General features: G+C 37.2%; 2 protein-coding genes across 5 annotated transcripts; both read left to right on the forward strand.

Annotated features, from left to right (window-relative positions):
- The first annotated feature begins 1,158 nt into the window (after positions 1-1,158).
- LOC126610101 (protein STRUBBELIG-RECEPTOR FAMILY 3-like) lies at positions 1,159-7,783 on the forward strand. 4 transcript variants are annotated; one of them, XM_050278071.1, is made up of 17 exons: positions 1,160-1,632; positions 1,838-2,028; positions 2,218-2,347; positions 2,444-2,515; positions 3,012-3,077; positions 3,212-3,283; positions 3,375-3,446; positions 3,536-3,607; positions 3,681-3,746; positions 3,874-3,939; positions 4,053-4,483; positions 4,583-4,986; positions 5,669-5,940; positions 6,046-6,184; positions 6,694-6,830; positions 6,921-7,077; positions 7,324-7,783. In XM_050278071.1, exons 2-17 carry the CDS (start codon positions 1,908-1,910, stop codon positions 7,429-7,431), a joined length of 2,385 nt encoding a protein of 794 aa, XP_050134028.1. In that variant the 5' UTR covers positions 1,160-1,632; positions 1,838-1,907; the 3' UTR covers positions 7,432-7,783. The 4 variants fall into 4 exon arrangements, with proteins under 4 accessions (XP_050134030.1, XP_050134028.1, XP_050134029.1 ...); XM_050278072.1 differs by having other exon boundaries at positions 1,160-1,394; XM_050278073.1 differs by lacking the exon at positions 3,375-3,446 and having other exon boundaries at positions 1,159-1,632.
- A 1,987-nt stretch (positions 7,784-9,770) lies between these two features.
- LOC126610115 (secretory carrier-associated membrane protein 1-like) lies at positions 9,771-13,322 on the forward strand. Its single transcript, XM_050278092.1, has 12 exons — positions 9,771-10,039; positions 10,338-10,442; positions 10,562-10,624; positions 10,862-10,895; positions 10,979-11,101; positions 11,539-11,601; positions 11,683-11,776; positions 11,982-12,027; positions 12,115-12,182; positions 12,540-12,588; positions 12,825-12,890; positions 12,989-13,322. The coding sequence occupies exons 1-12, from the start codon at positions 9,986-9,988 to the stop codon at positions 13,073-13,075; spliced, it is 852 nt and encodes a 283-aa protein (XP_050134049.1). The 5' UTR covers positions 9,771-9,985; the 3' UTR covers positions 13,076-13,322.
- Positions 13,323-13,451: the final 129 nt, after the last annotated feature.

Raw genomic sequence — 13,451 nt, forward strand, 5'->3', positions numbered from 1 at the left:
TTTAAATTTAGTCGGTGGGCTTAACTGGCCCTTGTCAGATAGATTCCCAGATGAGTGACAGCTAAAATCTGCTTCCCTTTTTTCAGATACCCATTTTTTTTTTCCAATTTTTCTTATGACTTCTGACTTTTCTGAAAAAAAAGCAGATAAAATTGCTTTTTTCAAAAGCGCTTTTTCTGACCTACAATTTTATTTCCACACCCTAACGTTTATGACAAAAATATTCCAGCGCTCCTCATCCAGACGGGCTTCTGGAAAAAGTCAAGATTTATGACCGTTTTCGTAATTTTGTTTTCAGCGGATATTTAAATATATTAATTTTTGTGGGCTTTCAATGATCTAAACAAAAAGCCCATAATAATCATTCGACGAAACACGTGAGGCCCATAGAAAAGCTGGCGGCTATTATTGACGGTACCGTCTTTTACAGTAAGAAAACTTTTGAAACTTAGTTTTCCGGTGTCCCTTAATTTATCACGTTACGCGCGTGGGGTAAGCGTGGCAACACAAACACTACCATGGCAAATGTTTATTTATTTATTTATTTATTTTAATTCTAATTTTAGTCCAAATAAAACTTCTTAAGGTATTTTTCTTTTATTTAATTTTTCAAAAAAAAGGGATGGAAATATGGAATTAATATATGGTCTATTGTTTTTATTAAGCACAAGTATTAGTAACATAACAAAAATGCATTCCTAGTTTTCTCTTTAGGTTGATTCAACTTTTAAAGATTTTGTTCATGATTATCATATGATCTGGCGACACTCAATTTTTATTTTGTTGAAAGAGATATTTTTTTTAGACAGAGCACACAATTATTGTGCTCAATTCTCACAAAAATACATTGTAGTCATTAAGGTTTTTGTTTTCATGCTTCTAAAGAGCAAAATACACCCAAAAAAATATCGTCCCACGTTTAAGATGTGCAATTCAGTAGCCACAAATTTAGATGGACTCACACGATTCAAGCATCCTCACAATATTTATCCCAAAATTTATAAGTGGCAGAAAAGTAAAAATATTTTGAGATATTATTATTCTTAGAAGATGAATCTCAAATATAATAAATTTCACGCGCGCCCCAGAGAGAGCGTGGACTTAATGTTCAGCCTTTTTTCTTACGAGGAGATATGCATGACATACACGCACAGGCATTGACACATACAGTGTTCCTCAGTACAAGAAGTTTAGAGAGAGAAAGATAGTGGAAGGAGAGAGAAAGAAAGAACAGAAAGCAGAGAGAGAAAGAAGAGTTTCAGAGCTTCACAACACCTCCACCTTCCTCCTTCCTCCTTCCTCCTTCCTCACTCTGTCTCCACCTTCTCTGCAGTTTCCTCTGCCTTTTTCTCCACCTCTTTCTTTTCTCCCAAGGCTTAAAAAAACAATTTCCGGTAAATATAAATCCAAGTTATGACGCGATAATTATGTTCGCATCCCTCACTTCATTGCTTTCCATTTGCATCTTAGCGTCTAAGGTTTTTTTATCTTGTCCTGCTAAAAACATCCCAGACAAGCAATCACTTCCTTTTCCGCAAAGCTCTCTGCATTTCCTGCATTATTTAATTCAATAATTTCCATTGGTTTCACTCAGCATTTGGTTAATTAGTATTTCACCTCTCCATTTTCTCTGTAAGTTCATCTCGTTGCTTTTTTACATGAACCATATGCTTGTCTGTATGTTTGATTCTCTTATGGGGTTGTTTATCTTTGAATTTTGGCAATTGGGTTTTCGTTTTCTGGGAAGTTAAGATCATGGGTTGTTTTCTGTTTATATAAAGTATTAATTTTTGTTATTTAATAATCCCTTTTAATTTGTTTTTTAATTGCTTTTCAGATTGGAAGATGATGTGTGAGTGATTGGATAGAGAAGAGGGGATTGAGAAGTAAGCTAAAATTTGAGAGCAATGGGAAGGAAGAGATCTGTTTTGGAGCACAAGAAGTTGAAGATCTATGCTGAGGTTTCAGTGGGGTTGCTTCTGATCTACTTTGCTCAAGTTTCTCTTGGAGCAACTAGTTCTACTGATGGTAATTCTCTACTTATTCGATCGATTTTTCGCTATAATGTGGCTTCCGTCTGGTAGTTTCGGAGTTCATATGCGTTAGTTTAGTGAAATTGTGTGTGGAAATATGTTGACTTGATTGTTTTTCTTAGTTCATATGGTTAATTGGAGATGTAAACACTTATTGTATGTGTTTTACTTGTGGTTTGATCAGTTGCTGCAATTAACAACTTACATGCTTCGCTTGGCACACCTGTTCTTCCCGGGTGGACTTCTGCTGGAGGAGACCCGTGTGGTGAAGCATGGCAAGGTGTTCAATGCAACGATTCTATAATATTGGGAATGTACGTTAATCTCTTTGCTCGACTTCTTTTATTGATATAATTTTTTTTTCGTAACATGTTAATTGTCAGTGGCTTATGGTTCTAATGATTTTATAGTGTTCTTAATGGCGCTAATTTGGGAGGAGAACTGGGTGAACACTTGGGAATGTTTTCTTCAATACGGGCAATGTAAGTTGTACTCTCTTTTTCTGGTTGAACTTGATGATTGTGTACGTGTGCGAGATTGCTGGTTTGTTATATCTTTTGCTCCAAATTAATTTTTTTCATTCACTGGCATTAAAATCCTTTACATTGTTCTTCTTTTCAAGACAAAACAGGCAAAATGGGAGTGATATGCAGGATGGGGCGATTGCGAGTAGAGTTAGGTTTGATTAGTTTGTATGGGCTTTTTGTGTTTAAGGTCACCACATTTTTTTTTACTCGAGTTATTTACTTTGGATGATAGTGTGGGGTGCAAAGCTCATCACTAGATGGTTTTCAACATGCTCATTAGGATGATAGTGCATTTGACAAGTGACTTGTTTCCATGGAGTGTGAGTGCGCTGCATATAGAATGCAAATTGTCGGGAAAAGATCGTAGAATACTTGCCTCATATCATAATATGTAGCTGACCTTATGTTTTTGATACATTTGTGGACCTTTGACATTGGTGTTTGTGTGCAGAGATCTAAGCAACAACCATATCGGGGGAAGTATTCCATCCAGTTTACCTGCTACCCTGCAAAGCTTGTACGTGAACCCTCTTTATGAAATAATAATTTTGTACTGCATATATTAAATACTAGCCCCAGACTGCTGATTATTTCCTACCTGTTGTGCTCACATCCTTGTGCAAAAGATTTGATAGTCTTTACCTTTGGCAGTTTTCTTTCAGCTAACCAATTCACCGGAAGCATCCCAGATTCTATAGCCTCGTTAGCTGTGCTCACAGCAATGTAAGTCATCAATTTGCTAGCTTTTGGTACAGCACAGCAGCTCCCAGTTTTTTATATAATTGTTTCTAAGATATACTATTTCGCCAATCAGGTCTCTTAATAATAATCAATTAACTGGAGAAATACCAGATTCCTTTCAGAGCATTCCAGGGTTGACCAACTTGTAGGTTCTTATTCTGAATTTTTCGGAATTATACTTTGGATGACTTTTGTTAACTATTAGTAGCTGATGTACACACTGACTTTTTGCAGAGATATTTCCAGTAACAATTTGAGCGGCCAACTGCCACCCTCTCTAGGAAGCCTGACAACTCTGACCACTCTGTGAGTATCTTGTGTCAGGTTTTTATTATGCATAGTTTATCTCAATGAGTTGAGCTAACTCCTCTATTGGCAGACATTTGCAGAACAATCAGCTGTCTGGAACCCTCGACGTTTTGCAGGATCTTCCCCTAAGCGACTTGTAATCCTCTAAACAACTCATTTTGATTGTTATATACAGTAGTCAGAAGTTTATAGTTTTATCTTGCCTTCTGATTATGTCCACTGTTTCTTTCCCATCATAAATGATTTTCTGCCTTGTTGAACAGGAATATAGAGAACAACCTTTTTGCTGGACCCATACCTGAAAAGTTGCTGAGCATCCCGAATTTCAAGTGCGGTTTCACACACCGTAGACTTATCTTTAAATGAAGCTTTAAGTTTTATTGTTATCAAGGAAAGAGATTCTCCACGTAGCTAAGAGCTAATTCTTATATTTTTAATGCAGAAAAGATGGGAATCCATTCAATGCTTCTCTTGCTCCAGTCCCTCCACCAACATCACCCACATCTCCATCGAGTCCGCCAGCACCTCTGCTAGCATTTTGGGGACCACCTACTGGGAAAACGCCTGGCAGAAGTCCTCCAAAAAATGGGAAATCGGCTGATGGACCATCTTCACAAGATGCATCAAATTCTGGAAAACCGAAGAAATTTCTAACTAAGAAAAGGGTGGTTGGAATATCAATTGGAGGGGCTTTGGTGTTTATTATTTTGATTCTAGCGATTCTGTTTTTCATGCCAAGACGTAGTAGACGAAGAGAAGAGGCTGACAGAATTTCCAAGCGGCATCAAATAGGTGCATATACAGGTGACAGGGAAAACCCTCCCAGGGACGATGGGTCCTTGGTGGTTCAACCAACCAATCAAATGCAGAAAGGTAAATTCTTTCACTTTTTTCTTCAGTTTAATTTGTTTCTTCGGTCGTCCATTTTCATTCATCTTATTCTAAGAAATTCACTAAAATTTTGGTTAACAGTTCCAAAAGAAGTTGTGAGGCCCAAAGAGGATAATGAGCCAGAAACCAGAAGAACATGGGCAATTCCGAAGCCAAATGATGAGCAAGACAGAAAGGTACATAGAATGGCCGCAGCACCAAAGCGAGAGGATAGTTTGAGTGCACTTGATTTGTATTCAATACCTCCTCCTCCTCCACCTCCCCCTCCTCCAACACTGCCTGTTCAGAAGGTCATTGTGAAGCCAACTGTGCCTACCAAACTGCCTACACAGAAGCCTTCCACCAAAAGTCCAAATCGTACAATTTCTGCGAAGTCGTTTACCATTGCTTCCCTTCAGCAACATACAAACAGCTTCTCTCCGGATAACCTTCTAGGATCAGGCATGCTGGGAAGTGTCTATAGGGCACAGCTACCTAGCGGAAAGGTCTGTTTCTTTATGATGGCCTTTTCTTTTATTGCATCTTCTTAATGGCTGAGTTGTTAAATGAAATTTATGTTAGGCGCTTGTTGTTTTGCACCATTTTCGCAATTTTGTTGTGCTAGGTCCACCAGCATTGCTTGATAGTTTTCGACAGCCTTCTTGTTTACAGTTTATTTAGTATCTGCTCTGTGTACTTCAAACCGCAGAGTTCTTTTTGAACCATATAATTGATCTAGTAGCGAAATAACCATATGGCATGTGTGCATCTAATTCTTTATATAGACATTCAGTGCTTCATGTTCATTATGTGATAAGTTTCTAAAAAACCAAAAACCATTTTTCCCTCCCTTCTAAGATTATATGAATTGATATGTAGAGAGATCCTATTTTCATCGAGATCAAGTGTCAAACTTGATCGGCAATTTCAGGAAGACTTCATAATAATTTTTTTATCAATTTCACTTTAAACAGATAAGATGTGGATATTTTACTTTATAAAGACTAAAAGTTGGTCAAAGAGTTGCGTGAAGAGAATTATTTCATTTTTTTGGGTACTTTTGTATGCACGAAGACATTCTTCTCTCTTCCCATGTCATGTGCTTCTATCTAAAGCGATCAAGCAGTTTCTGTTATATGCATAGAATAGTTTAGAAACTGACACTATTCTTTTGGGATGCTTTTGCAGCTACTTGCAGTCAAGAAATTGGACAAGAGAGCTTCTAGTCAGCAGAAAGATGACGAGTTCCTTGAACTGGTAGACAACATTGACAGAATCAGGCATGCTAATGTTGTCGAGCTTATGGGTTACTGTGCAGAGCATGGTCAAAGGCTTCTTATCTATGAGTATTGCAGTAATGGTTCACTGCATGATGCTCTGCACATGGATGATGAATTCAAGAAGAAACTCCCCTGGAATGCTCGTATTAGAATGGCACTTGAAGCTGCAAGAGCCTTAGAGTGAGTACAATTTCCAAATTTACTCATTTGCACGTCTTTTTCCCTGATCACAATGGTAATAGGAGATACAGTGAGTCTAACTCCATTTTTATTTTGTTCGAGAAGGTATTTACATGAAATCTGTGAGCCACCTATTGTACACAGAAATTTCAAGGCTGCCAACCTTCTCCTTGATGATGACCTTTCCGTGCATGTTTCTGACTGTGGCTTGGCTCCATTGATTTCATCAGGCTCCGTTAGTCAGGTGAGTCATTGTTCTACATCTTTTCCAGAGTTGCTGCTTTTTGTCTACAAAAGTGTGGGTCATGATTCGTGAGTCATGACCAACATTGACGATTTTAAGTTTTTTTTCTTTCCGGGGAGATTTATTGTATTCCTTTTTCATGGTTTTAATTAGTGGGAGAATTTGGTGTGATGAATGATTTTTCCATTTTGATTGAATATATAGAATAGATAAATAGCCTTCAAATGAGGAGTATTGATGAAAAAATAGTGTATGAATGGAAACGATTCCTTTGCATTTTAGATGGATGTAATTGTGCACTCTAGTGCAAGCCAATATTCCCTATATTTTTGTAGCTTTTGGGTCATTCCTGTTGGTTGGTTGACTTCATCTTCTGATCTCGAAGCTTGCTTATTGGACTATTGGTCTTCCTTGTTACTTTGTTTTTGAAAAACATGCAGTGTCTTGATTGTCTACTTAGTGCCATCGTCAATGCTACTTACTAATACTAACTTGTTTTTTACTTTCAGTTGTCAGGACATCTGCTAGCGGCCTATGGTTATGGAGCTCCAGAATTTGAGTCTGGAATTTATACTCGTCAGAGTGATGTTTACAGCTTTGGGGTGGTAATGTTGGAACTATTAACAGGCCGAAAGTCCTATGACAGGTGAAAAGAATAACAAATTCTTAATTGCATTCTCACTTCTTCCCGTCCACCCCTGATTTGATTTTGTATGTGAAAATTTTGAATTCACAGCACAAGGAGCCGAGGGGAGCAATTCCTTGTTAGATGGGCCACTACCCAGCTACATGACATTGATGCATTATCGAGGATGGTCGATCCTTCTCTAAATGGACAATATCCTACAAAGTCTTTATCGCACTTTGCAGACATTATATCTCGATGCGTTCAGGTGAGCAACGTCATTTTGACTTCTTAAATTATGCAGTTAATTAAGACTTTGTTTTATGGAGTTTGGGACGTAATATTCTTCAACACGGGCATCATTCGGTTGAGAGACATAAGATACCTGGTATCTCTATTCGGTCAAGATATAATATGCTTTAAATGTTCATACACTCTTTAGTTTTATTTACCACATGTTTACTAATTCGATTTCAAACCCAACCATATTCCTGACGCGTATTATATTCTACAGTCGGAACCAGAGTTCAGGCCACCAATGTCTGAAGTTGTTCAAGACCTGTTAGACATGATACGGCGAGAGCCTAATGGCAGTGGATCAAGTGAAGACTCGCATTTATGAAAAAAGACCTAATGACCACACTAGTAATGATGGGGGTGCACCAGTTGTAGCTACTGCTAGAACCAAGAATAGACATGTGCGTAAACGTGCTGCAGATGATGGCCGGAACTATCACCATCGACGTTCGCATCACAAGCGTTTCCAGGGAGTGCTCGCTGCGATCAACTACGCTAGTTCTGGAATGTGAATAGCTCAACAGTCCGATATTGGTGTTCGATATTTTCTGGTCATTCAATTATTATTTAAACTCATGCAACGTCGTCTATCTTGCAAGAATGAGCTAACCCATTTGTTTAGCAATTATTGTTTGTCACTAAAAGTTCTTGATAGTGAATCATTTTCAGCTGCTGTATTTCTGTGATGCCTTGCAAAACTTGATTTCTACCGGTTCAAATTGTTCTACTCCATTTCGTAACTGATATGCACTGTGAATTTTTCACGGATTGAAACGCCGAATCACTCATAAACAACGGCAGGAATTTGATTTGTTCAGCCATTTAGGCTCTTCATGCATCGCTTGATTTGATTGTAGTTTTAGCAACAAGTTGTGACTGCATTAGTCAAGCAGTGAAGATGAAGTTAAAACTGGTTTCAGTTTGAATGTTTCAACTTAAACATGGTGTTAGGATGGACACTTCATTGACATGCTACAAGTACAACCAATTTGGCTGCATGAATTCCGATTTCCGTGTATGTGTATCTGCGTATTTGATAAATTATGTTGTACTCGTGAGGAGATGTATTGAGAATATAAAAGTTCTTGCATAGATTGAATACACAATAGGTAGAAAAGACGAAGGATGTATGATCATTACAGTTAATTTACTATCTCGAATAGTAAAATTTAATAATAACCAGTGGTGAATTGTTTTATGAGAAAACACATAATTTTACTAATTGGAAACGTCCCAATACAAGTTACAACAAACAGCTCAATAAAAATTGGAAACAGCCAGAAAACCCATTTAACAATAAGACAAAATCATAAAAGGAAAACCATAACCCTAATCCCATCAAGCGTGCCGCCACCGCCGCAACCGCCGCAACCGCTACGCCGACAGTTACAAAATGAGCCGCCCTAAGAAAACCAAGTCCGCATTGAATTCATTTTGATTGGTCTTAATTGAAGCTATTTTAATTGGTGTCAAATAGTTAAAACAAATTTTTTTACCTTAGTGATTGTGGTTTTACTTAATCACCGCTTTGCACGCTCCCTTAATGCATTACCACAATGCAAGCCTAAAAGAGTTGAACGCAAATAGCTCCACCTTTTTCTTGTATAGATATATATATATATATAAATCCTTTTGGGTGCTAGTCCAATCTAATACATGACGATCTCATTCGCTTCTAAAATTCAAATTTAATTCTCTATCAATACTATTAAGAAAATAAATTGCTTATTTTTAGTTAGGACTCTTGAAACTCTATGTTGATTTTATTTTGCCCTTTTTAACTCAAAAATCATCACTTATTCCTGAAACTTAAAATTTGTTCCACTTAGACTGGTAGACTCTCTCTTCTCTTAAACTTATAAGTCGCTTCCTAAACATATGTGGGTTCCAACACCTAATAAGACTATGTCACATGCTCAATAAATTTAATTATAACTTTCTATTATGTGTTAACATTCAACAAATAGAGAATATTAAGTTTAATAGAAATTGAAGAGATAAAAAAGAAAAAAAAAGAAATTGATGAGCCTAGAGCACCCAAATCAAATCCACATAAGAAATTAACAGATCTAAGACAATGTGAAACGAATTTTGAGTTTTATAAAGACAACTTTTAAGTTTTAGGAGGCAAAATATGATCAAAATCGAGTTTAGAAGACAAAATGAAGTGAACTTCGAGTTTTAGAAAGTAGAATTATGACTTTTGAGTTACGGAATGCAAGTGAGAATAAAATTGAATTTGGTATAGCTAAAAATAAGCCAAAATTAAATCTAGTGAGGTGACAGTCTTAATTAGATAAAATCATAAAATTGTGCCTCCAAATCTTACTGACAAAGAAATGACTATTAAATATGACTTATTTTTTACTTCCCAATTTTTAATGTCTGAAATATTACACGTGGGATAAAAAAAAAGGAAAACTAATGAAAAGGGTTTGAAAACTTTGAATTTTAATGATAAGGACAAAATAAAGGGTAAAATGAATAGTACCAGGATTGACTTTTTAGTGTAAAAATATGGTTTTTCGTTAAAGTGAACAGTACCGGGTGCTTTTTGTTAAAGTTCCCTAAAAAAAAAGGCCCATGCCACGCTTCCCCGCCAAACGCTTTTATATATAATATTTTCTCTAATTTTCCGTTTCAATTTTCCCGGGAAACAAACAGCTCCCACTAAAACCAAGGCCGTACGTACACTCTTCGTTTCACCAATCGACCACAATAACCTCTCTCTCTCTCTCTCTCTCTCTCTCTCTCTCTCTCTCTCTCATTTTTCATGATCGGCAATTCCGATTCCCGAAACCTCTAACTCTCGCATTCCCGATTAGGAATCCCATTGTTATCGCAGAGTCGCCAGAGCGTGGATCTCCTGGTTCGCTCCCATGAATCGATACGATTCGAACCCTTTCGCCGACGAGGAGGTCAATCCCTTTGCGGTGAGTTCCATTACAGACCTGCATTACGAGTTTTTGGAATTGGAATTGCTGATATGTTGAAACTCCTTTGATCAGAGTGCGAAATGTTCAATGCGTTTCCGTTTCTCTTTGGAATTTGATTCCACCGGGAATTGAAATCCGCAATGTAGCTTGTTTTGATTATTCGATGATCCGTTTCAGTTCTTAGTTGGTATCGGTTCACTTCCGGTAGATTAGAGTAGTTTAGAACATCGCATGTGTAAAGAAAGTTCCTTTCGTTTGTAACTTTCCATCTTATTACTTTTTGTTGAATTTGTAGAATGTAGGTGGAGGTGTTGCCCCTGCAAATCCAAGGCTTTCGCCCCTTCCTCCGGAACCCTATGATCGCAATGCAACAATTGATATTCCTCTTGACAATTCAAAGGTAGTCAGCATATGGAAGATGTGGAATCACATTGTCAAGGCCTTTTGTTCATCTGTTATTAACTTATTGTACAAGCAATTAATGGTTTTCTGTTTTTCTTATTATTTTTGTTGCTATAGAGTATACAAGCAAAGGAGAAGGAACTCAAAGCTAAAGAGGCTGAATTGAAAAAGAGGGAACAGGTAATATCCTACAAACAAATTTCCCAGACCGTTACACGCAATTGTTGCAATGAGAACAGGAATAATCAACCACTTTCGATTGAATGTTTCGGTGAACAAAATATGCGTTCCAAGTTTTTATTTGGACACCATTAAGCAGTCCTTGCAACATTGATTTGAATGAGAATTTTTATTCTTTTAAACAAGTTACTCTTCTATTTAGTAAGTGGAGTTTACGGTTTTATTGTCCTTTTCCAGGAACTAAAGCGCAAAGAAGATGCCATAAAACAAGGTTCATCCCTTTTCTGATATGTGCTTGTGAAAAACTATGACACCCAAGTCCAAATTTGTGATTTCCCTTGTTTTGTTCTGCAGCTGGAGTTGTTATAGAGGAGAAGAACTGGCCTCCATTTTTCCCCATCATCCATCATGACATTGCAAATGAAATACCAATCCATCTACAGAGGATCCAGTATGTTGCGTTCACAACATATTTGGGTAGGTTAAGTTTTATTTAATTTCTTTGTGATCGTTCACACAGGTGCCTCAGTTTCCAGATGATATTTGATTGCAGATTTTTCGGTGATCGCTTTTTTTTTGTTGTTGTATGTACTTTTGTAGTTTGAGTTTAAAACTGCTTACAAAAGTTATAACATTTCCAGAAAAAGGGATCTAGAAGCAATATAGATCGCATGATTTGTTCAAATTTACTCGTTATAATTCTCAGAGTTGGGTTTTGCTTTTGCATTATTCGGTTGGGTCGAGGCAATCTTGTTGAACTTTTTATATCGTACCTGTTTTGGTACCAAAAGATCTTCTAACTACTACAACAACAACAACAACAAAGCCTTTTCCCAACAACAAAAGATCTTCTAACTACTAAATGAAAAAATTCTGTAGTTGTTTAAGTTGACTAAGTTTATGGCACTGTTCAGGTTTGATTGTGTGTCTCCTGTGGAATATTCTGGCAGTTACCGTAGCCTGGATCCAAGGAGAAGGTTTGATCTGCGACTTAGTGTAGACCTATTAACCATTATAAATAAACTCATAATTTAGTCTGAATTTGTATCCTCTTGCAGGTGTAATAATTTGGCTTCTGGCCATAATCTACTTACTAGCAACTGTTCCTGTAGCCTATTTCGTCTGGTATCGCCCTCTTTATCGTGCTATGAGGTATTTACGATTCCATGGATATGACCTTGTCGTGTATCACTATGCCAAAACTGTATATGAGGCTCAAGGCCTATGCATTTAATGATTGTGCACTTCTCGGTCATCTGTCAGACATATCTTTTATCTTATACTTTTTTTCTTCCTGTTATTTGTTCATCCTAACATATTAGGTCTCATAGTTGTAATTGTGTACCATCTATTACAGGACTGATAGTGCTCTGAGTTTTGCTGGGTTTTTCTTGTCTTATCTGGTGAGTTTTGTTCTTACTGCAGTTATATTTTCTGCTTTCAAGATGTGAAAATTAGCTCGCTTTTGTGCCCTGATTTTCTTTTTGCAGCTTCATATTGCGTTTTGCATTTACGCTGCAATTGCTCCTCCAATCTTCTTAAAAGGGAAATCTATCACGTAAGTTTTCTTTACTGTGCAGTCTACAAGGTTTACTAATCGCTCAGTTACATTCATTCTTTCGTTTAGGGAGGAACGAGGCAGAAATGAAAAATGAATAAGGGATGCATCATTCAAAATCATAGTTTTCAGCTTAACATTGCCTTAGTGGATAACTTGCATCCATATGTGGGCTACTCCTATAATTATGATTTCGTGCAGACCTTGTTAGCTAAACTTTTCTCCCAATATTTGGCTTCTTGTAGTCGTATTCTATTTCTGCAATGAAGAAATGTATATTAATCGTATTTCCTCTTGAATACTGTTTTCTTTCTGCTCTGAAGCTCATTTTTTTCTGTGGTGTGATCATGTTGACAGGGGTATTTTGCCTGCAATACAAATGATGAGTTACAACGTTTCGGTTGGGGTAAGTTTCAGGCTTTCAGTATTACATGTTGGCTTCCATATTGTCCTTAAGTAATTGCAAGCGGCAGACAACTTTGTTTGTCAGCTACACAGCAATCTAGCAGTGTTAGTGACAAGAATTTTCAGTTCAATCGAAAAACTTGGAACTGTTGGATTGCTCCGTCAGTGGTTTGATCTTGAAGTTTTCTCTTGAGTTGATGACGCGGTAAAGACTCAGACTTTGTTTCTTCATTTCAGATACTCTACTTCATTGGATTTGCATTGTACGTCTTGGAAACGCTTCTCAGCATTTGGGTTATTCAGGTTGGACGATTAACAAACTTACGTTCTTCTCTTGCCCTTGACTCTGCGTTTCTTCCCCCTCTTCGGAGAAACTGACTCTTTGTGCGTCGTATTTGCAGCAAGTATACACGTATTTCCGAGGCAGCGGAAAGGCAGAAGAGGCGAAGCGGGAGGCTGCACGAACCACCATGATGGCAGCAATATGAAGTGGTCAAAATCTATGGACTTCGGATAGTAACTTGTTAGGAATTATTTTATTGTCGGTCGATGGTTTCTTCACGAACCAGAGGATTTTCGGGATAGTAGAACGTAACTTGTTAGGCTGTGCAGTCAGATGGATGTTGCTCTTTGGTTTCTTCGTGTGTAGTTCTTGTCTCTACAGCTTTGAATCTGCTACAACTTCAGTTTCTGTATTCATTTATAAAGAACTGAAACCTATAACTTGTTCGGTAACTGTTTTCGCTTTCAGCTTAGAAACTATTTTGAAAGTTATTTGATGAACGTTTTTAGTTTTTGTTTTATGTTTAACTTGGAAACGAAATTTTTCTTGAGATCAAATTGTGAATTTTGTGGTCAAAATAC

This window comes from Malus sylvestris, chromosome 17, assembly GCF_916048215.2.
Source record: "Malus sylvestris chromosome 17, drMalSylv7.2, whole genome shotgun sequence".
NCBI lineage: Eukaryota > Viridiplantae > Streptophyta > Magnoliopsida > Rosales > Rosaceae > Malus > Malus sylvestris.